The sequence below is a fragment of the Talpa europaea genome, assembly GCF_964194135.1.
Source record: "Talpa europaea genome assembly, chromosome: 1".
In the NCBI taxonomy this organism is placed as follows: Eukaryota; Metazoa; Chordata; class Mammalia; order Eulipotyphla; family Talpidae; genus Talpa; species Talpa europaea.
Genome location: NC_140073.1, coordinates 56,837,630 through 56,860,354, shown reverse-complemented (window position 1 = coordinate 56,860,354; position 22,725 = coordinate 56,837,630). Strand labels below are relative to the sequence as shown.

General features: G+C 35.5%; 1 protein-coding gene across 2 annotated transcripts in view; it reads right to left on the bottom strand.

Moving 5' to 3' along the window:
• Positions 1-373: 373 nt before the first annotated feature.
• Positions 374-22,725, bottom strand: part of HIKESHI (heat shock protein nuclear import factor hikeshi) — a gene marked incomplete at both ends in the record, with an annotated part of 46,655 nt that continues 24,303 nt past the window's right edge. Inside the window, 3 exons of one of the 2 annotated variants that reach the window (XM_084246472.1) lie at positions 374-428; positions 1,350-1,468; positions 8,014-8,165. In XM_084246472.1, coding sequence (XP_084102598.1) covers positions 374-428; positions 1,350-1,468; positions 8,014-8,165 — 326 coding nt within the window. The remainder of the gene's footprint in view (positions 429-1,349; positions 1,469-8,013; positions 8,166-22,725) is intronic. The other variant, XM_084246473.1, reaches the window with a different exon arrangement.

Sequence of the window (22,725 nt, the reverse complement as noted above, 5' to 3'; positions counted from 1 at the left end):
TTGATTGTAAGTTACCTACTCTAGTAAACCACTGTAAAAGTAAATCAAAGATTATAAGTGCGATGGCACTTGGCATACTATTACTGTGAAAATGCACTATAATGCGCTATTTTAAGTAAAAAGTGAATCTTATCAAAACAAAGTATTATGCTTCTGTATAATACCTTATGCTTAAGGGAGAAAAAGTCACTCACTAATAAGGAACATGTTTTCATTATTCAATATTTTTAATATTTCATAAGAATTTTAATTTTTAAACTTAGGCTTAAACTTAAGCTTCATGATCCATTTTACTTCATACTTTTTTACATGGAGTCATTTATCTTCAAAACATGACAAATTTCAGAATCCATTAAAAATTATTTTATTCAAATTATGTTTTCCAAAAGAGAGGGTTCTGTGCTAGTCGCCTTTGAAAGTTTTCATACCTACAAAAGAAAAAACATTTGAGAAAATTAAAATAGCACCTTTCATAAAATGCCAAATGACTTATCAAAAACCAAGCAACTTTACATATCACATACAAAAAGATATGATAAAAATTTCCCAAAAAACTAAGAAGTTAATCTGGGAATTTATTCTTATTTTAAAAAAAAAGCAAAAAAAAAAAAAAGTGATTTAAGTATGACTGGCTCGCATTAAAGAGCACAAATCATAATAAATTTATCATTTATCTTCTGGAAATCTGAGAGCTAAAAGAAACCCAGGAAAAAAACCAAATCTAACTCCTCTTTCTTTATTTCATAGATGAGTACATGACACAGTGCAGTGTAACAAAGTACAAATCTAAAACATTACATCCCTGCTGCACCACGCTGCCAGTGCTCAACAAGCTCCATGTATATCTTATGACAGACACTAAAAGCCAGAAACAGAAACATGAGGATGTTGGGGAAACAGATTTACTAATAATCATGTGCAATGTAAAATACCTGATGCCTTCCTTACACATGTTAAATTTAGATCAAGACTTTCCAAACTTACGAAAAAAAAAAAACTTTGATTGCTATTTCAAAACCTATAAAGTACTTAAACTCAAATATATAAAAAATTAATAGTACTTAATTACAGTCTCCCTAAAATACAGGTAAATTTATTTTCCTTTCTTTATAAATTTAAAATAGCTGCCATGCAACAGAATATTTAGGGTTAAGAACTATTCCTGGTCTGAACTCTTATCTTCAGTACATACTTTTTAATGGAATGCAAATATTAATGTATGCTGATGTCAGCAATAAAAGAATATGCTTAAATGTCAAAAAAATACATATTCACAGGTAATATATATATAAAAATACATATATGGTTGCTAAGAATTATTAATATTACAGATACAAAATGTTCCATACCATTTCAGAACCACATTTGCCGGAATGAACATTTCAGATGGACTTGGTGTCATCTGAGCCTGAGAAACAGCAAATGATGAAGCGAAATTGTAGAAGTTGTCCAGCATCTTTTGTGTGAACTGAAAAGTCAATAATGAATAATTAATGGATTAAACTAAATACTCCATTTAGGCTTTAACATTTTTTTTTAAGATTTATTTATTTATATAAGAACTGGGGTACAGGTCAGAGGCACAGGAGGGCAAGAGGCTTCACCAGAGACAGAGCAGGGAGCAGAACAGGCAGACTGACCGAAACACACTGCTGAGGGGACCAGCGGGCGAGACAGGAGAGGTCTGCTGCGCCATGTGGGTTGCTCTGAGGCCGGCAGGGATCAAACCAGCACTGCAGAAGCTGTGGACAGCCTCACAGAGCTGCGCTCAACCCCCTGGACCACTGGGGAGGCCCTAGGCCTTAACATTTTTAATTTTAATTTAAAATGTTCCTGTATGGGAAAAAGACAACACTTGCAAGCTGACCACAGATTAGAAGCAAACAGCAATAAGGGGAGGGAGAGGGGTGAAAAGAGGGGACTAAGGTGATGATGCACAGGTGCTATGATGGTGGGAGAACTATAGGGAAAAAAAAAACCTATGGGGACTACACCTGAGGGGAGAATAATGATGTAAGAAAATAAATTAAAAAAGTTCCTGCATTAACTTGGTTTTGAGGACTGTGAATTCTAAGACAGTCTAATGATGAAAGTTAAAGGAAATCATAAAATGACATTATGGCGCAAACTTACAATAATCTTCATTTAATATTTTATATCTCAAAGAATTTCTATGACTATTAAATATTTTAAGACCCTATCATTTGTCTTTGGAGAAAAAAGAAAAATATTTTCCTTCGAAGTAACAGCTCCTTAACTCTATCTCTGAATCACTATTCCATCCTCCTCAAATCAACCTATTTTCTCATTTAAAATAGTAATCATTTCTAAGAAGTCTTTTGCCATCAATTATAAAGATAAAAGTAGCATTATTTCATTTTCTCTATTTCCTGGCCTGTTTCTTCTCATTGAGCCTAAAATGAAGAAATCTAATAAAACTTTCCAAGCTTCCTTGGTGGAAGCTAGATGTAAACTGATTCATATTTCCTGAGACTTAAATGGGTTTGAGCACTAAACTCAAAAGTAAATGAAGTACTAAAGATAATACTGCCTTCAATTCACTCTAATATTCCCAACATCACTTTCTCAGAAATATAAAACTACCCTTGAAGGAGCCTGCTGTGTCTTTTCTACACAAAAAGAAACATTAAGGGTTTTATTTTTGTTAAATAATATCATGGAAATTTAATCCAAGAGAATCACCATCAAGGTACTTGAGCTAATACCAAATTCAGTAAAATCACTAACTAAATGACCAATATCAAGGGTAAAAAATCATTATTTAGGGCCTCCCCGGTGGCACAGCGGTTGAGCGCTGGGTTGCGAAGCTGCCCGCAGCCTCTGCGGTGCAGGTTCGATCCCCGGCTGCTCCCCGGTCACCAGAGGAGGGGTCCCGCATGGCGCACAGACCTCTCCTGCCGCCCACTGCTCCCCTCAGCAGTGTACTTCGGTCCTTCTGCCTGCTCTGCTCCCCGCTCTGGCTCTGGTGAATTCTCTCACCCTCCCGTGCTTCTGACTGTACCCAGTGCGCTTCTGACTGTACCCAGTGCATGTATAAACAAACAAACAAACAAACAAATAAATAAATAAAACATGCCTCTATTAAAAAAAAAATACATGGAGACCAATGAAAACGAAGACACCACCTTTCAGAACCTCTGGGACACAGTAAAAGCAGTGCTGAGAGGGAAGCATAAGCACTATAGACTTCTCTCAAGAAACAAGAAAGAGCTCAAAGAAAAAAATAATAGCTCTTACATCAAAGTACTAGGAAAAAATTAAAAAGCCAAAAGTCAATATAAGGAAATATTAAAAAAAAGAATAAAATAAATGAAATTGAAACCAAAAAGTTCAATGGCTCGATGAAACCCAAAACTGATTTTTGTTTTTTTTTAAAAGTCAACAATGTAGTTAAACATTTAGGTAGACTGACTAAGGGAAAATGGAGAAAATTCTAATAAAGAAAATAATAAACCAAAGAGCAAACATTACAGCAGACATTTCAGAAATACAGAGATCTTAAGCAAATACTATGAACATCGACATGCCAGCAATTCATCAGTTTGATGAAACTCAAACTCCTCCAAAAAAATGAAAAAGAGAGAATGCTTCCAAACACATTCTATAAGGTCAACATCACTGATACTGAAACACTACAAAGATAACACACAAAAAAAATTACAAGCCAATAACCCTCATGAAGATAAATGCAAAAAATTCTCAATAAATTCTTAGCAAACCAAATTCAACAAAATGTCAAAGATGTCACAGATCGTGACTGTGTGGGATTTATTACAGGGACACAGGACAGGTCTATCATCTTAAATCAATCAATGTAATTCACCACATCAACAAAAGGAAACATATGATAATATCAACAGAGGCTAAGAAATCATTGATAATATAAGATTCATCACCCACTTATGATAAAAACCCTCAATAAACTAGGGATGGATATAACATACCTCAACATACTAAAGGCCATTTATGACAAATCCACAAACAACATCACACTCAATCATGAAAGACTAAATCTTTTCCTCTAAGATCTGGTACAAGACAAGAATGTCTATTTTCACCACTACTATTCAACATAGTATTGAAAGTCCTACCTAGAGCAATCAAGCAAGAAAAAGATATAAAACGAATCCAAAGCAGAAAAGAAAATTATCATTGTTTTCAGATGACATGATAATACACACAGGAAAACCTAAGCTAGAAGAGAAAGAAACCAAGAAAACAATCCCATTCACATTATGAAAAAATTCAATATCTAAGAGTACACTAAACAAAGAAGGTAAAGGACCTATACAATGAAAACTGTAAGAAATTACTAAAAGGGCCCACTGATTTGGAGAAAATGTTTGCACACAATACTAATGATAAGGGACTGATCACAATGATCTACAAAGAACTAACAAAACTCAACAAAAATAAAATAAACTATACAGTCAAAAAATGGGCGAAAGGACACTTCTCCAAAGAGGAAATGCAAATGACCAACAGGTATATGAAAAAATGTTCCACATCACTTGCAATCAGGAAAATACAAATCAAAACTACAATGAGATACCACCTTACACCAGTGAGAATGGCACATATCAAAAAAACTAGCAATAACAAATGTTGGCGAGGATGTGGAGAAAAAGGAACTCTCTTTGTTTTTGTTATTGTCTCTTTTGCTGTGCAGAAGCTCTTTAATTTGATGTAGTCCCAGTTGTTTATCTTTGCCTTCACTATCACTGCTTTGGGTGATGTGTCTGTAAAGATGTCTTTGATGTGCATATCACGTAGTGTTTCGCCTATATTTCCTTCTATGTATTTTATGGTTTCAGGTCTTATGTCTAGTTCTTTAATCCATTTTGAGTTGATTTTTGTGTATGGTGTGAGGTAGTGGTCAAACTTCCTTCTTTTGCATGTAGCGACCCAGTCTTCCCAGCACCATTTATTGAACAGACTTTCTTTGCTCAATGCATAGTCTTTGCTCCTTTGTCAAAGATTAGTTGATCATAAATCTGTGGGTTTATTTCTGGATTTTCTATTCGGCTTACCTGTTTTAAATAGTACTGCAATAAACAAAGGGGTGCAGGTGTCCTTTTGAATTAATGTTTTTGTGTCCTTTGGGTAGATACCTAGGAGTGGAATTGCTGGATCATATGGAAGCTCTGTGTTTAATAGGTCAAGAAGTCTCCACACAGCTCTCCATAGTGGTTGGACCAGTTTGCACTCCCACCAGCAGTGCAGGAGAGGGGCTAAAGCTAAGCGAAGTAAGTAATGGTTTCAATTACAGGTGGAATATAGAAAAACAAAATAAAGATAAAACCAAGGCAGTAACAAGCCCTAGAAAACCGACTGTGGAATCCTGGTTACAAGTGTTAGAAGACTGTGGATGTTTTGGTGGTGGGTGTGGTGTGATGACATGCATCTGAGGATGTGTGATCCCACGTCACGGAATCACATATAATATTATATAACAATGTTACTTCAAAAAAAAAAAACCACTATGGCCTCCCTGGTGATGCAGGGTTTGTTGAAGTTTCAGTACTATCAAGCTATCAAGCTATCATCAGTCACTGTGACATGAGTTCAATTCCCAGCCAGGGAGCTAACGCACATGGAACAGCAGACCTCTCCTGTCTCCCCACTGCTCCCCTCAGCAGTGTATTTCAGTCAATTCGCCTGTTCTGTTCCCCTCTCTGTCTCTGGTGAATCCTTTCACCCTCCCGCACATCCGGTTCTTGCATGCATAAATAAATCTTTTTTTTTTTAAAACAAAAACAAAAACGAGAAAAAAAAATTCTTCCTCCCAGAGCAGCTTCAAGCAACCAAACCAAGAGTAATTCGTCAAGTGTCATCTATATATACTGCTTCAGGTTTCTCCTCTAATTCACTCAAACTCACTTCAAACTCCCTTTCCACCTCTCTGAACTTATCAGCCTGTAATGATTTCTATCTTGCAGAATTAAATGGTTAATTCTTAACTCTAATCTCACTAGAAACATTAGCAATATGGTATTACTGATTACGTCTTCCTTCTTAAAAAGCAGTCTTTGCTCTCTTTCCCAAACACCTCTTTTGGGGTCTTTTCTAGCACTACTTTTCTTTTATATTTCTTCATCTCTATACTTTCTCAAGTTAGAAAGGGTCCCAACCTCAGTCATTGGCCAACTTTTCTATTTACGGTTACTTCTCTGGTGATCACAACCCTCCTATAACTTTAACTACCATCTCTACATTGATGGCTCCCAATTGTTTATCTCTAACCATACCTTTCTCTTAAAACTTAAATTTGTCATCTTTGCTCATATATCTAGGAAGCATCACAAACATAGCACAACAAAAATAAAACCTCTCATTCCACTCCCAATATATACCTATTCTTTTCACAATATTCTTGTGTTCCAGTTCTTCAAGCCAACATTTTTGGAGCCACCAGTGATGTCTCTCTGTCTCGCACTTCACATGTGATCCATGCCACACAACTCTACTAAGTCTATCTTCAAGTTATCTCCATAAATCAACTAGTTTTCATCACCTCCACTTCTGCCTCTTCACACCATCTAATTTTCATCTCTCATCTAGATTTTCACAAGAGTCTCCTAATTTTTTCTTTTCCATCTTTGTCCCACTGCAGTTTCTCCCCAAAGATACAAAAGTGACCAATTTAAAATGTTAGACCTTATTTTCTTTTGTTCGAAATACTCTTGTTTTCCCTTTCAAACAGAATATAAGCTAAAATTCTCATGAAAGTAAATGCATTCCTTGAATCCCAAGAATCTTTATGTCTGCTTTACCTCTAGGTCAAATCCCTGCACATTAACCTGAGGAGAGAGAGCAATCTGCCAGTCAGATTAAGGATAGGTAAATGCAGACTGACAGCAGGAACTGCCAATTGCATTAGAGAAAGCAATTCATAAATCACAATGATGGAAACTAAAGAATTTAGTAAGAACAAAACCAAATTAAGCAATTATCCTCAGCCTTCTTCCCCAAAGACCCTTTCCTGGCCACCACTGCTTGTTCACTTTTTAAACATGTATTGGAAGATTGTAACTGTAGCTTTCTCTTAACTGCCCTTTGTCACTGGAGGAATTTCCCTTCTAGGCCTAGTTTGCTCAAAGTTTTGTTTTGCCTTTGCTTTTATTTTTGAAATCAAATGAATGTTGGGTTGTTGTGAAATGCTAAAAAAAAAAAAAAAAAAGAAAAGAAAGTAAATGCATTCCCATATGATTTACCCTGCAGATATAATGCCCAATTCGTTTTCTCCCAGCCTTGCTCACTCTACTCAAAGCCCTTCATGTCATTCTTCAAAAATGAAGCTTCTAGAGCCTCCCTGGTGGCACAAGAGGTTAAGATGCAACCTATGAAGCTATTCGCAGCGTGAGTTCGATCCCTGGCCAGGGAGCTACCCACATGACACAGCAGACTGCTCCTGACTCGCCCGCTGCTCCCCTCAGCAGTGTGTTTCAGTCAATTCGCCTGTTCTGTTCCCTGCTCTGTCTATGGTGAATCCTCTCACCCTCTGCATTTCTGGCCTATGCCCCAGTTCTTGTATGCATAAATAAATAAATCTTTAAAAAATTTAAAAAATAAAACCTCTACTTCAAGGCCTTTGAAGTAAACAATAGCTCTGCCATGATCATTTTTCCTTTCAGATCTACCAAATAGAAGTTAAAAGTCAAATCTATAGAATTAAGTTACTTTAAGCTCTGTAAGGACAAAGATCTTGTTTATCATGTTCACAACCTGTACCCACAGCCTAGCAAGGAAAAAAGGAAAAGTTAATACTTAAACCCATTTTTTAAAATGACTTTATGCTATTTTATAACTATATAACAGAAGTCTTATCAAAACAATTTCATAAAGATATACCTAGAAAGCAAGCAAACTTAAAATATCCCAGAAGCCAAAAACTTGTAAGTTATCCTTCATTTTTACATGTTTCCTAACACCATTTCAAAATATAGAAAATAATTTTTGTAATTTTTTATAATGAAATGCACACCGCATTACCTGAGTGAAAGAGTCAACCGAGGATACAGCAGCATTGCCTACAGGAGTCTGCTGAGCCAGGCTGTCCAATAATTCCACTGAAATTCCAATCTGAGCAACAGATGGAGTTCTTACAATATTCATGGCTCCAAAAGGGTGCTGGCTTCCCTCTCCTGAAGGAAATTAACATGAACCACATGTTTAACTTATTTCCATGCAAATTCCTTTAAAAATATATTTAGAAAAATATATGAAGAACTGCTAATCTATATGTACTAAAATAAAAAGTCTGTCTCTATTAAGATAAACATAAAAGAGGCTACTTATTTTTTATTGCAGCAACAAAAAACAAGAAAATTAAAATGTTCCACACAAGAAAAATAGCTGCTACTTTCCTAACACTTATTAAAATTACTGTAGTTAGAAATAGAAATTAACAGAATGAGAAAAATTAATGAATGAACATTAACTGGATAAAACATTCTGAATTCTAACTCTGAGAGGATATTTTTTAAAGGTTTTAGAACTTCTTTTGACATTTTCTGATAATTCCACTAAAGAAAGACCTTTACATTGCCATGAGTAGCAATAAATGATACAGCATATTTTACTAAAGGTCATGGACTACCCCACTCAACACTTGATCTGTTACCAAATAGGCAATATGCAACTTACTTATGAAAAATATTTAGTGACTTTTGCCCTTTATATCATTGAGCATACATAGGAGCCGCTAAGTGTCAGCTAACTTATCCTTGGGAAATATAAGCCAAAAGTATAAATCCACGAAAGACTTTTTTATCAAAAAGTTACTTTGATAAAGAGGGAAAAAAATCATACACTGAAAAGAATTTTATGTAACCTGAAGTATTTATATGACTATAAAATTTGTAGTCCAATGTTAAAAAACATATCCTGGACAACACATATTTCTAGTAATCAGAACATTCACTGTGACTATCAAAACTCTTAAATTTTTAAGTATATGCACAAAAGTGTATAAATGTATTCTTCATTAAAATACACACTCATTAAACATGACTAGATTAAGACTATTTTTTAATCATAGGTTTTAATTTCCACATATTTGTGAATTTTTCATATTTAACAAGTTATTTCTATCAATGTGGTCAGAGAGCATACTTTGTATGACTTCAGTCTTTCAAAATATACTGAGACTTGTTTTGAGGCCTAATATATGGAATATCCAAGAAAATGTGACATGTGCACTAGAATGAGTATTCTGTTCTTGGTGGGCAGAATGATATATTTATGTCTGTTAGGTGCAACTGGGTTTAGTGTTGAAGTATTAAAATTTATGGATTATCTGTCCATGTGTTTTATCCACTATTAAAAGGAGAGTATTGACATTCCCAGCAATTATTGCTGAATTGTCTATTACTCCCTTCAATTCTGTCCATTTTTTGCTTCCTGCATCTGCAGCTCTTTTTTTAAGTACATATAAATTTATAGCTATTTCTAACTCAAATCATTATATAAAGCCCTTCTTTATCTCTTGTAACAATTTCACATAGCATGATTTTAGTATAGGCATTCCAGCTCTTTTTGCTGTTTACATGTATCTTTTCTCATCCTTTGCTTTTAACCAATTTGTATATTTGAATCAACAGCTGAATCATTTGTTTTTTCAATACATGTATACGGTTTTAATGCCCTTATTTCTTTTGATATATATTTTCTTAGTGATTACACTTGGTATCAATTTCTTGAAACAACCTAGTTTATTTTCATTACTGTACAAAAATTTTGTTCCTCTTTAGTATCTCTCCCTTGTTGTTAATGTCACACTTACAGTTTTGTTTTATGCAATTGTCTTTTACATTGGATGGGGGGAAAGGAGTGACGAAGTGTATATTAGCACTTCTGTAGAGACTTCCCCAAAATATGGTAGTATAGGGAGATTCTAATAAACTTCTCCCCTAAATAAAACCCTAGATAGGCCTCCCCTGGTGGCGCAGGTGGTTGAGCTCAGGGCTGTTAAGCTGTCCACAGCCTCTGCAGCGCTGGTTTGATCCTAGCCAGCCGGCGAGGGTCCCACATGATGCACCAGACCTCTCCTATCTCGCCCGCTGCTCCCCTTAACAGTGTATTTCAGTCAGTCTGCCTGTTCTGTTCCTCGCTGTCTCTGGTGAATTCCCTCACCCTCCCATGAATCTGGCCTGTACCCCGGTTCTTGTATAAATAAATATCTTTAAAAAGTGAAGTAAAATAAAATAAAATAAAACCTTTGATAAACTCAATTATGATCTCAGGAAATTTTCCCAGGTCATCACTGTCAACAGATATCTTTCAGATTGGCACTTGCTATTGGGACAATGCAGAGAGAAAGCAAGAGAGTTGAAGACAGGTTGCAGGACTTATCAGTCAGCTGAAAAAACTGGAATCAAGCATAGATTGTTTCATGTGTGGGGATTTTGTATAGAAAGGAAGGACTACAGACCTACTAGCACATGGGTGCCGAGACTGCTGGTTCAGTTGTGGAGGATCTGGCTGCTGGCAGCATCAGCAATGGTGCACCCTTTGACAGAAAGTAGAGAGAGAGAAAGAACTGTTGTGCAGTGTACCTCATACCACTCTGCTATGTGGCAGAGTAGCAAAGAAGCAGGCCCTGAAATTTAGGCTCTGTGAAGCAGTGAACAGTTTGCTTTGAGACCAAGAGAATAAGAGGTAGTATAAATCCTTCTGCCAGAAATAATCCACCCTTTCTCCTCGCCAAAACTGAGTCTTTACCTCCCCCAATCACTAGCTGACATGTGAAACAAAAAAAGATAAACAGAGGCCTCCCTGGTGGCGCAAGGATTGAGACACTACCTATGAAGCAAGCAGCAGCCAATGCAGCACGAGTTCGATTCCCGGCCAGCCAGGGAGCTACCCACATGGCACAGCAGACCTCTCCTGACTCGCCCACTGCTCCCCTCAGCAGTGTACTTCAGTCAATCTGCCTGTTCTGTTGCCCACTCTGTCTCTGGTGAATCCTCTCACCCCCCCCACACCTCTGGTCTGTACCCCAACTCTTGAATGCATAAATAAATAAATCTTTAAAAAAAGGATAAGCAAATTAAAGTCACAGCACCCCAGCTAGTAAAAGTAAATAAGGCCAAGCACATGCCTAGGAGTATCTGAATAGATGAAAGAGAAGAAAAGAAATGAATAGACCTTTATAAAAGACACAGAATTGGCAGACCTAACAAAGATTGTAGAATAACATTTTGTATTTAAAAAACTCAACAGTGTTCTAGCAGTTCAATCAAATACGCACAGGTACAAACTCAGGAAAGCGATCCTGGAGCAAAATGAGTTCTTCCTGGGACTCCCTGGTGGCACGGGTTAAAGACACAGCACTATCAAGCTAGCACTAGCCAATGAATGCAGCATGAGTTCGATCCCTGGCCTGTCTTGCCTGCTGCTCCACTCAGCAGTGTATTTCAGTAGATCTGACTGTTCTACTCCCCACTCTGTGGTGAATCACCCCCCACAACTCTAGCCTACACCCCAGTTCTTGTATGCATAAATAATCTTTAAAACAAATTTTTAAAAAGGGAAGTACAAAGCAATACAGCCCTACATCAATAAGCAAGAAAACTCTAAAATAATGTAATATCACATCTTAAGGAACTAGAAAATAAGCAAAACCAAAAATCTCCAAAAGGATATAATAAAAAGATTACAGCAGATATAGATGACACAGAAACCGGAAGGATGATACAAAAGTTCAATGAAACCAACAGATGGTTCTTTGAAAGGATAAAGAAAACTGATAAAACCCTTAGCTAGGCTCACTAAATAGAGAGTAGAGAGAAAAAAAAAAGCAAAAATCACAAAAGGAACCACATAAAAACAAAGGATCATAAGCTACAACTCTGAACATCTATATGCAAACAAACAGGACATCCTAAAAGGAATGGACAATTTTTTAGAATCACACAACTTTCCAAAAGAGAACCAGCATGAATCACACAGCTAGGGTAGGCCAATCACCACCACAAAAATTGAAAGAGTAATCAAGTCTCTACAAGAACAAAAGCCTAGGGCCTCCCCTGGTGGCACAGCGGTTGAGCACTGGGCTGCGGGGTTGCCCGCAGCCTCTGCAGTGCCAGTTCGATCCCCGGCCACCGGCAAGGGTCCCACATAGCATGCAGACCTCTCCTGCTGCGCCCGTTGCTCCCCTCTGCAGTGTACTTCGTCAGTCTGCCCGTTCTGTTCCCCACTCTGGCTCTGGTGAATTTGCTCACCCTCCCGTGCTTCTGACTGTACTCAGTGCTTGTGTAAATAAATAAATAAATCTTTAAAAAAAAAAAAAAAAAAAGCCTAAGACCTAAGACCACCCAATTTCATTTTTTTTAAAAGATATATTTATTTATGCGTACAAGAGCTGGGGTACAGGCCAGAGGTGTGGGGCATGAGATGATTCACCAAAGACAGAGTGGGGAACAGAACAGGCAGACTGAATGAAATACTCTGCTATGGGGAGCAGTGGGCGAGACAGGAGAGGTCTGCCACACCATGTGGGTATCCCCCTGGCCAGGGATCAAATTCATGCTGCAGTGGCCGCGGATAGCTTCATAGTTTGCATCTTAACCCCTTGCACCACCAGGGAGGCCCTAATCACACGATTTCATTACTGAATTCTATCAAACTTTCAAAGAATATATAATATTAATCCTTCTCAAATTCTTCAAAGAAAATTAAGTAGAGTGGGAATCTCCTCAACACATTTCATGAGACCAGCATTATCTTGATTCCAAAACCAAACAAGGTCAAAAAATATAACTATAGACTGATACCTCTGATGAAAACCCTCAATAAAATCTCAGTAAATCAACTCCAGCAATACAAGTCATTCATTGTGACCAAGGGAATTCACTTCAGGGATGCAAGGTTAGTTTAACATACACAAATCAATCAGTGACATTTACGACTTCAATAAAGAGAAAGATAAATAAACATCATATGATCATTTCAATAGATGCTAAAAAAACTCTTGATAAGATTCCACAACTATTTGGAATTTTAAATTTTTCAATCAAAGGGGAATAAAAGAAACATATAAACACAATAAGGTCCATATATGACAAACCTATCACTAACATACTCAAATGGTGAAAGCATTTTGCCCAATATCAGGAACAAGACAAGGATGTCTACTTTCACCATGACTGTTAAAGATAGCATTGAAACTCCTAACCAGAGCAATCAGGCATGACAGAAAAGGAATCCAAATTGGAAAAGAAGTAAAACTATCATTATTCACAGATGATAAAATATACACAGAAAATCCAAAGCAATTTATGAATAATTTGCTAGAAATAATAAATGAATACAGCAAAGTGCAGGATTCAGAATCAATGCCCAAAGTCTGTTCCATTTTCTTTTTCAGACAAGGAGTTAGAAATTAAAAAAAAAAAAAAATCCCTTTAGAGTAGCACCAACAATAATGAAATACCTGAGAGTAAACTTAACAAAGATGACCTATACACTGAAAACTATAAGACACTGTCAAAGGAAACAAAAGAAAATACAAAGAAATGGAAAGATACTTTACTTTCTGCCATGAATTGGAAAAATACGCATTGTTAAAATGACCATGTAACCCAAAGTAATGTACATACTCAATTCAATCCCTACCATATTTCCAGTGTTTTTCAAGGGAACAGAGAAAACAATTATAAAATGTGTATGGGGACCACAAAAGGCCCCAAGGGCCAAAGCAAATTTGAGAGAAAAGAAAAAAAATCAGTCCCTCACTTCAAACTATCCCACAGAGGAATAATAATCAAAACAGTATGGTTTAGAAAACAGAAACACAGACCAATGAACTAGACAGATGTTCCCAGAAACACAGCCAAACAAATGCAACATGTAACCCCTGACAAAAGAGCCGTGACCATAAAATGGAGATAGCAGAACCTCGTCAACAAATGGCACTGGGAGCCATGGACAGCTGCACACAAACAGAGAGGAGAAAGAGAAACTAGATTAATAGTTAACTCCACACACCACAAATTAATTCAAAATGCACTGAAGACTTAGATAAGAACAGAAGTCATAAGATACATAAAAGAAAATATATGTGATACATATTTAAGGACACAAATCCAAACACAAGGAAAACAAATGCAACTACATCAAATGAAAACTCTTTTTTTTAAATAGGTCATGTTAATATTTATTTTTTTAATTTTATTTTTATATTCCCCATACAATTACAACCCCCTTATTTTGACCCCAAGCCCTTCTTTCCCCATAGAGTGTCTCTGGTTCATAGTTGTTTGTTGATTTTGATATTTTCAAATGAAATTTTTTTTTTGCAAGAATAAACCATAAAACAAAAGGAAACACATGGAGTGAGAAAAGATAACTGCACAATGCAAGTCCAACAAGGGATTAACTTCCCAGATATATAAAGAATTTATACAGCTTAGTAACAAAATAGCAAGCAATCCGATCAAAAAATTGGGCAAAAGACCTAAATAGGATGGTGGTGCAAGGAGTTAAGCATCGGCACTGTGAAGCTATCCACAGCCACTGCAGCACGAGTTCAATCCCCATCCAGGACGGTGACCCACATGGCGCAGTAGACCTCTCCTGGCTCGCCCGCTGCTCCCCTCAGCAGTGTTATTTCGTCAGTCTGCCTGTTCTGTTCCCCACTCTGTCTCTGGTGAAGACTCTCACCCCCCTGCACCTCTGCCTTGCACCCCAGCTCTTGAACACATAAACAAATAACTCTTTAAAAAAAGAAAGACCTAAATAGCGCTTCTCCAAAGATAGCCTGAAGGTTCATGAAAATAAATGTTCAACATCAATCACATGAGAAAAGCAAATCAAAACCACAATGAGATAGCACCTCACCCTTTGAAAATGTTGTATATCAAAAACAATGGATAAAACAAATGTTGGCAAGGATGAGGACAAAAAGAAACATTCACCCAGTTAGTGGGAAAGCAATTTGGGGCAGCCTCTGTGGGAAATGATATGGAGATTCCATATACACCCAAAAGGAAATATTGTATGATCCAGCAATACCACAGGTATTTACCCAAGGAATATGAGACTACTAATAGATTTATGCACTCCTATGTTTATAATACCATTAAACACAATAGCCAAGTTGTGGAAACAATTAAATATCCATTGACAACTGAATGTAAGTTATTATGAAATATTCAGTGGAATACTACTCCACCATTAAAAGATGAATTAGTGCCTTTAGGGAAAAAAATGGATGGATCTTGAAATTATGCTAAGTGAAAGTGAAGGACAGTTAAGATACAGTTTCGCTTCTTTTTGGAATATAAATAACCAAGAAAACAAACTGGCTGAACAAGAATAAGTCTCAGAATCTGTGAAAAAATATACTAGTTACCAGGAGGAATAGGGATTATGGAAGTAGGGAAAGGAAAGTGAAGGTGATACGGATGTGGCAATGGAGATTTGGTAGGTGAGACATGTATACATACAGAGATGTGAAGTTGGACTCCCAACATATTTAAACAAATGGCAAATAGAGAGGAAAAAATAATTTAATCACTTACTAGTTACCTTTACTTGTATCCTTTTTTTCTTCATTTGAATTCTAATTACTATCTCATGACCTCTCATTTCAGCCAGATTCCCTGTAATACTTGTTGTAAGATAGTTTTCTAACAACTCTCTCCATTTTTGTTAATTTGGGACTGTCCTTGATTTCTAAGGAACAGTTTTGATAGAAAATTCTTGATTGCAAGGTTTTTACCCCAATACTTTATTCACTGCCTTCTGGACTTCATGGTTCCTGATGAGAAATCAGCTACTAATCTTACTAAGGATCTTTGCATGTGTTGAGTTGCTCCTTTTGCTATTTTCAAGATTTTGGGTGTTTTGTATTGGTTTTGTTTTGCCTTCTTTAGAAAAATGTCTATTCATATCCTCCATCTATTTTTTAAAAAATGGACTGTTTTCCTGCTATTGAGTTTAGTAAGCTATTTATATATTTTGGGTATTAATCAATTATCAGAGCTATGATTTGCAAATATTTTCTCCCATTCAGTAGGTTGCCCTTTTTTTGTTTCCTTTGCTGTGCAGCTTCTTGATGAGCCAGTCTCATGTATTTTTACTCATGTTGCCTCTACTTTTGGTATCAGATTCAAAAATTTAAGACCAATGTCAAGTAGCTGACTGCCTTTGTCTTCTTTGATGAGTTTTATGACTTCAGTGCTTAAGTTCTAGTGTTTCATCCACTCAGTTAACGTTTGTGTATGGTGTAAGAGAGTGGTCCCGTTTCATTCTTTCATTCACAGGAGAGCATGTGGTTATTCCATTTTTCCATCTTTTAAGAAACGGTTCTTTACCATTGTAGACTTCCCTCTACTGTCATAAATTGACCATTAATTTGTGGACTTATTTCTGGGCTCTCCATTCTGATCCACTGCCATTCTCTCTTCAAATATTCTTTCAACCTCATTTTTCTTTTATCCTTCTGGAATTATTCATATGCTGATATGCTGATATATGTTATGGTGTCTCATAGCTAAAGCTCTGTTCATGTTTATAATTTTTTTTTCTTTCTACTCTTCACATTAAATTTAACTGGCCTATCTCTTCAAGTTTGCTCCCTTGCTTCTGCCTAATCAATTTTGCTACTGAAACTCTCCAGTAAATTTTCCATTTCAATTATTGTACTTTTTAGTCCCAAAATGAGTTTAATTCCTTTTTTAATTTATGATATTCTCTATTTGATGGTATATCATTGTCCTGGCTCCCTATTAACTGTCTGAGCATATCTGAGATTGCTTACTGATAGCCTTTGGCTGCTAAGTGCAAAGTCTATGCTTTCCAGGGATCACTTCTATAGAAAAAGCATCATAACTTTCTTTTGAAACTTAAACATTATTATAATCTGGCAACTCTAGCAATCACAGTACCCCACCTGAGTCTGCTGTTACTATTTATCACAGTTGTTTCCTTGCTCAATGACTTTTCTGCTTTTGTCAAGTGTGACCACAGACATTTCTATTCTACTAGCTTAGTGATTAGTGACTAGAAACAAAAATTTTCCCAGTTTTCCCAAATGGATTCTGTTAGGATGTGCAAATGGGTTCTGTCTGCTTAGATGTATAAAACTCTTGTTTTAGTCTTTACTTCCTACTTATGTAGAGCCTCAAGATGAGCAGAAGTGAGAGCTTGGACCTTCAAAGATCTAACATGGAACAGTCCTGGACATGTGTGGGATCCTTTAGAGTCCCAAGAATTTGACCAAAGAGTTTCAAAATCCTTATTCTCCAAAGTGTCTTATTCCCAGGTTTTCATGTCAAGCTTTTTGGTAAACCTATTTGTTTGCTAAAACTGTTGCCACTGGCAACAGTAGTGACCAATACATTTGCCTGTAAATTTTGGTTTTTTTGGCCCATAAATGTTTTTGACAAATACTTTCAGGGTAGCAATGAAGCGTTCCAAATTAGGTGAGATAAAGGCAAGTCTCTTGAAGTATTTTTCCAGAGAGCCACCAGGTATAAAAACAACTATAATTCATTGTGAATGAGATCTACTTAGTTCTCTGTGATACCAATACAGAGTTACAAGAACATGAGCTGGTATTTTCAGGGTTACCATCAAATTGAGCAGAGATTGGGAACAGGGTAAACTGAGCTCATGGTTCTTATCAAGATGCAGTGTTTTTTCCTAGATTAAATATTCCCCTCGTTGCTAGAAGCTTTTGGTTAGTTTCCAAAAATCCTGAAAAAGTTAGCTGACAGCTTCTGCCAATTTTGTTGTTGCTGTTGTGGATGAATGGACTTGTGGCATGCCTTAATTACCATTTTGCTTTAAAACTATAATTAAGCTAAGTCCAGAAAATGTACTGCTATTTGCATGCATAATAAGCTCCAACAATTGATAAAGAGATTCCATACAACCTTTATATTGCCTTAGCAATAACTACCTAGAAGTGATCTGACAGGCATAAAGAAAACCTTCACTTTAAAATGACATCACTTATCACACATTAGTTCTTAGCAAATGAATAAATTCCCTACTTGAAGCTAGCTACAACTCATTTTAGGAAATGGAACTAAGGAAATATTCTATTTCTTCATTTTAAAGTTCTCTGATCAAGGCAACTTAAAAGATTCAAAAGTGTCTGATGATCTTAATCTAGATCTTCAAAGAGATTCACTATGCAAATTTACTTATTCCTTTAGTCATTCTTATTTTCAAAATGGGTTTCACACAATAGTTGACACCCTCCAAATACAAAAGTCCTTGTTTACAAGTCATAAAAACAAAACAATGGAAGAAACACTGGAAAACAATACTCAATTACTGTTTAATTTTGGATCTAAATTCATAACAGAGTAAAAGAAAAACAGGATCAGTTACAATGCCTTTTTATCAAAAAGTAAAATAGCAAAGAAAGCAAAATATCTAACATAGTCTTAAAAAAAAATTACATAAAATTTTCAACATCATTTCAATAGTAAATGCAGCAGCCAACTTTTTAATGCCATTTCTGAAAGTTTCCCTTTGCAAGAACCTAACATAATGCACAATTAGAGGACTATCCTCTAGGAAAATAGTACTTTATTCTAGGTATAAGAAGCAAGAAGAGTCATCATCTTTTATTATCTGGCCCTAATGGACTGTACTTAATGTATTTTTAAGTCATTTTACCAAAAACAATGTACAGAAGAAAAAATAGACATTGAAAAACAACTTTATTAGAAGTTTAATAAGCAGTGAAGCACAGCAAACCCAAATACTCATTCCACATTTCCCTGGTTTTTAAGTTACAAATTACCAAAATGGGCTACACTCTGAACACAACTGTTAACCAGCTGTCACTGATGAATGTGGAACATATCCATCTTTTAAATCTGAGTCTCTAATAGTTCCTAGTTTATCATTATTTCTGATTCTTTTTCTCGCAATTTCATTGTCAAAAACCAGACTCAAAACCTTGAAATTTTTGAACTTTTAATGGCTCATAATTTGTTGGAGAAACAAACTATTTATTTGCAAGAACAATTTCAGTTTTAGACTTAAACACTTTATTTAGAATGGTCAGTCCAATTCACTTATTTCTATGCCTACTGCCTTCCAAAATCTCCTTTGCATATAGATCCACCTTCAGCAATATCCATTTACAAACTGCATCAAATTAAAAAGCACAACTACAAAAAAAGCAATAGAGGCATACATTCTTTAACATGTTGAAGATTTTGTTACAAAATATTGTTATTAATTCTTCCTTATTGAGTGGCTAAATGGGTTAAACTTTCCTTGAGCCTTAGAAATAATACGGTTCGATCAACTTTTTAGTTTGAGAAATTCACTTAAGAGAGTATCTGAAGTTTCAGTTTGAGATTTTGTTTATAAAATCAACTTAACCATAATCAGAGTTTTTAATTCTACTATCTGTCTCTTTGCACTCAGTTTTGGATTCTTCCATTAATTATGAAACTTATCCCTCCCTCAATATTCTTTGTCATTAGGAACAATAAATGAAAAATTATGCATTACCAATTCCTTTCAATAAAAGCAAAAAGTTAACCATAAAGATGGGGCCTTCAGTCTCCCTTTACAGTTGTTGAAAAATAATCTCTTGGATAATGTAATATGAAAACTGCAGGAGAATACAATTGCAATTGAGAATGCACAGAGCAATTCTGGCCCACAACCTATTTTTGTATGATCTGGAAGCTAAAAATGATTTTTACATTTTTAAAGAGTTGTTTAAATATGTCATAAAAACCATATGCAGCCCTCAATCAGCCCTTACTATCTTACCCTTCATAAAAAGTTTCCAACCTTGGGGCCTCCCTGGTGGCACAGGCAGTTGTGTGCAGCGCTGTGAAGCTGTACACAGCCTCTGCAGCACTGGTTCGATCCCCGCTGGCTGCGGAGCAACCCACATGGCATGGCAGACCTCTCCTGGATCGCCCACTGCTCCCATCAGCACCATATTTTGTCAGTCTGCCTATTCTGCTCCCCGCTCTGTCTCTGGTGAATCTTCTCACCCTCCCGCGCATCTGGCCTGTACCCCAGTTCTTGTATAAATAAATAAATCTTCAAAAAAAAGTTTCCAACCTTGGCTTAGAACAATTCTATCACTCTTCCATTTCTTGTTTCAGCCTTTTTTATTTTCAAAGTTGATAATAACTGATGAGTAATGATGAAATAATTCCTTGGTGGAAATAAAATATGTGAAGATACAGGAAAAATAATATCACTAACACTTTCAAATGTATCACAGATTTCTAAAACAGTCAAACAGCCAATATGGTAATTGTAAAACAGAGTTTTAAAAATACGTTAAGTGTTCTCTTTTATTCTTTGGAAGACCTCTACAAAAATTTAAGAACTCATGAAATATCAATCTTTATAATTGTTACTAGTGCCCCAAAAAGGAAACTGACAATGTAAAAGTGAATTAACCAGTTAAAATATTTTAGGCAGCAAAAGGCTAAATGCCAAAAATAATTCACTATGAAGGGCATTTGGCTATGATGACATATGCTAAAAAGCTCCATAGAAACAGTTTAAGAATTATGCCTGCTTAATCTTCTTAGTATTGAATATATTTACAGATCATCTATATATTTCTAAAAGTTTTTTTTTTTTGCTACCAAATTGAGTTTTATTTGCCATAAGTACACTAAATAGTGGCTATCATCTTTATTATGATATTACAATTTTTTAGCAGTTACAATGGTGAGGAATCTGACTATATTGGTAATGTAAGTACTTTTAGGTCAGAAATATGATTAGTATTTGTTTAAATGTAGACAACATATTGGGTACATATACCAAAATTGTCTAAGTACCTACACTGTATATTTTTAACTGTATAGTTCTAAAAGTTTTTTGCTTCATTTCTACTGATATCTAATAAGCCTGAAATTACACTTTTTTACTAATAAATATTCTACAAGCTGTGACTCAAACATTTATCAAAAAGAAATATCTTAAATCAATAAAAATGATTTATCTGACACTGTAATATGTCTAGAAAGGGGATAACTAATATGTACTTAAATAATATTTACCAAGAATCTAAAGTTCATCAGAGTGCTCTATAGACTCTAAAGAATATAAAATCAGGAAGCTTATACCTCAATGGTGCAAGTAACCTTTCTGAACTGATTTCATTATCTGGATGATTTTAAATATCGCTTCTAGAGCTGTGTGTCCGGAGCTTTACAAATGTAGTGACCATTTCTTAAGTACCAACTATGTGTCAGGCACCATAAAGTATAATGCATTTTCCATACTTTATCTCTAATACTCCCAAAAGCACTTGCACTGTAGGTATTATTGTACCCATTCTACCTGAATTCTTAGGTTAAATATCTGGGTCAAGGTTACACAGCGAATAACAAATATCACTGAGATTCAAGTCTCTCAAGCTGCCAAAGTCAATGCTCAGTCCAGTTCTTTTTCTTATGATATGAATCGTAACTGATGTTTTTATCTATTACTTCACAATACACCATTCAAGAAAGCAAGTCAAGATAGTAAAATGTCCCTATTCTGGCTCACTATCTCCACTTTGTGTAAGTAGACTAATAGTAACATATTGAGCTTTTGCTGTGCTTTCTAATCCCCTTGACAAGTTTAATTCAAGTTTATAGTGAAAACTAGAGTAAGCTTAAAAGTTTCTTCCTGTCTGGCAACTGAGCTTGATGAAAACATGAAGAGACATTATGTCACGTGCAGAAAAAAATTAAAACTATGACATTAATATATGGCAGCACACACAAATAAATATGAGCAGAATTGTAAAGATAGTCAAATGATAATTTATAACAAATGCTAACATTCTTAAAAATTCTTCCTCGGTGCTAAGACTTTTTTTAATGGGTAAGTTAACATCACTGTCAGAAGACAGAAGGGCTAAGCAACTATGCCAGATTAGACACTAAATAAGCATTATGACAATGCAATGCATGATGTTGAGTGGATGCTAGTAGAGGGAGGGGAAACTATTACAAAGGGCATTATTGGGATGATTGGCAAAACTTTAATGCAGACTGTATATCAGACAGGAGTATTGTTAATGTTAAATTTGCTGAATTTGATAATTATACTATGATTAAGTAAAAGAATATCCTTTTTCTAGAAAATATATACTTATGTATTTAGGAGTAAAGGAGCATTATAAATCTGTGTTTCTCCAAAGTTTTTAGGGGAAAAAATTTGTATCTCCAGGAAATAACAAAATGTGGCAAAATTGATGAATGTGGTAAAAAATATATAAGGACATCTTTATATAATTCTTGTATTTTTTCTCTAATTTTAAAATCATTTCAAATAAAGTGGTTTAAAATACCTAATGCAAAAGTAATTGTTAAATGTCACAACTGCTACTTTAAGAATTTCATTCCAAATTTAACACTACCTTACAGTAGGGCCTTAGCCAAAAAATAAAATAAGGTAGGACCTCACCATAAGGTACCTGGTGTACTCTAAAGGCCTGAAGTAAAAAACAATAGTCTTTCTTATAACGAAAGTACTCTGGAAAACTCTACCACATTCATTATTCCCCTTTATTCACATAAATATATATGATCCTTCTTTCTTATACCAGTTGATTTGAACAACAACTTCTTAATTCTCCTATTGAAATCAATCACATATCAAAGAGCTACAGACATAATAAAAAATATTTGTAAAGTTCCACATTTGTGTCTTTACTATATCTGACCTAATGTCCTACTCCCCCACCTGCTCTTCCATTCT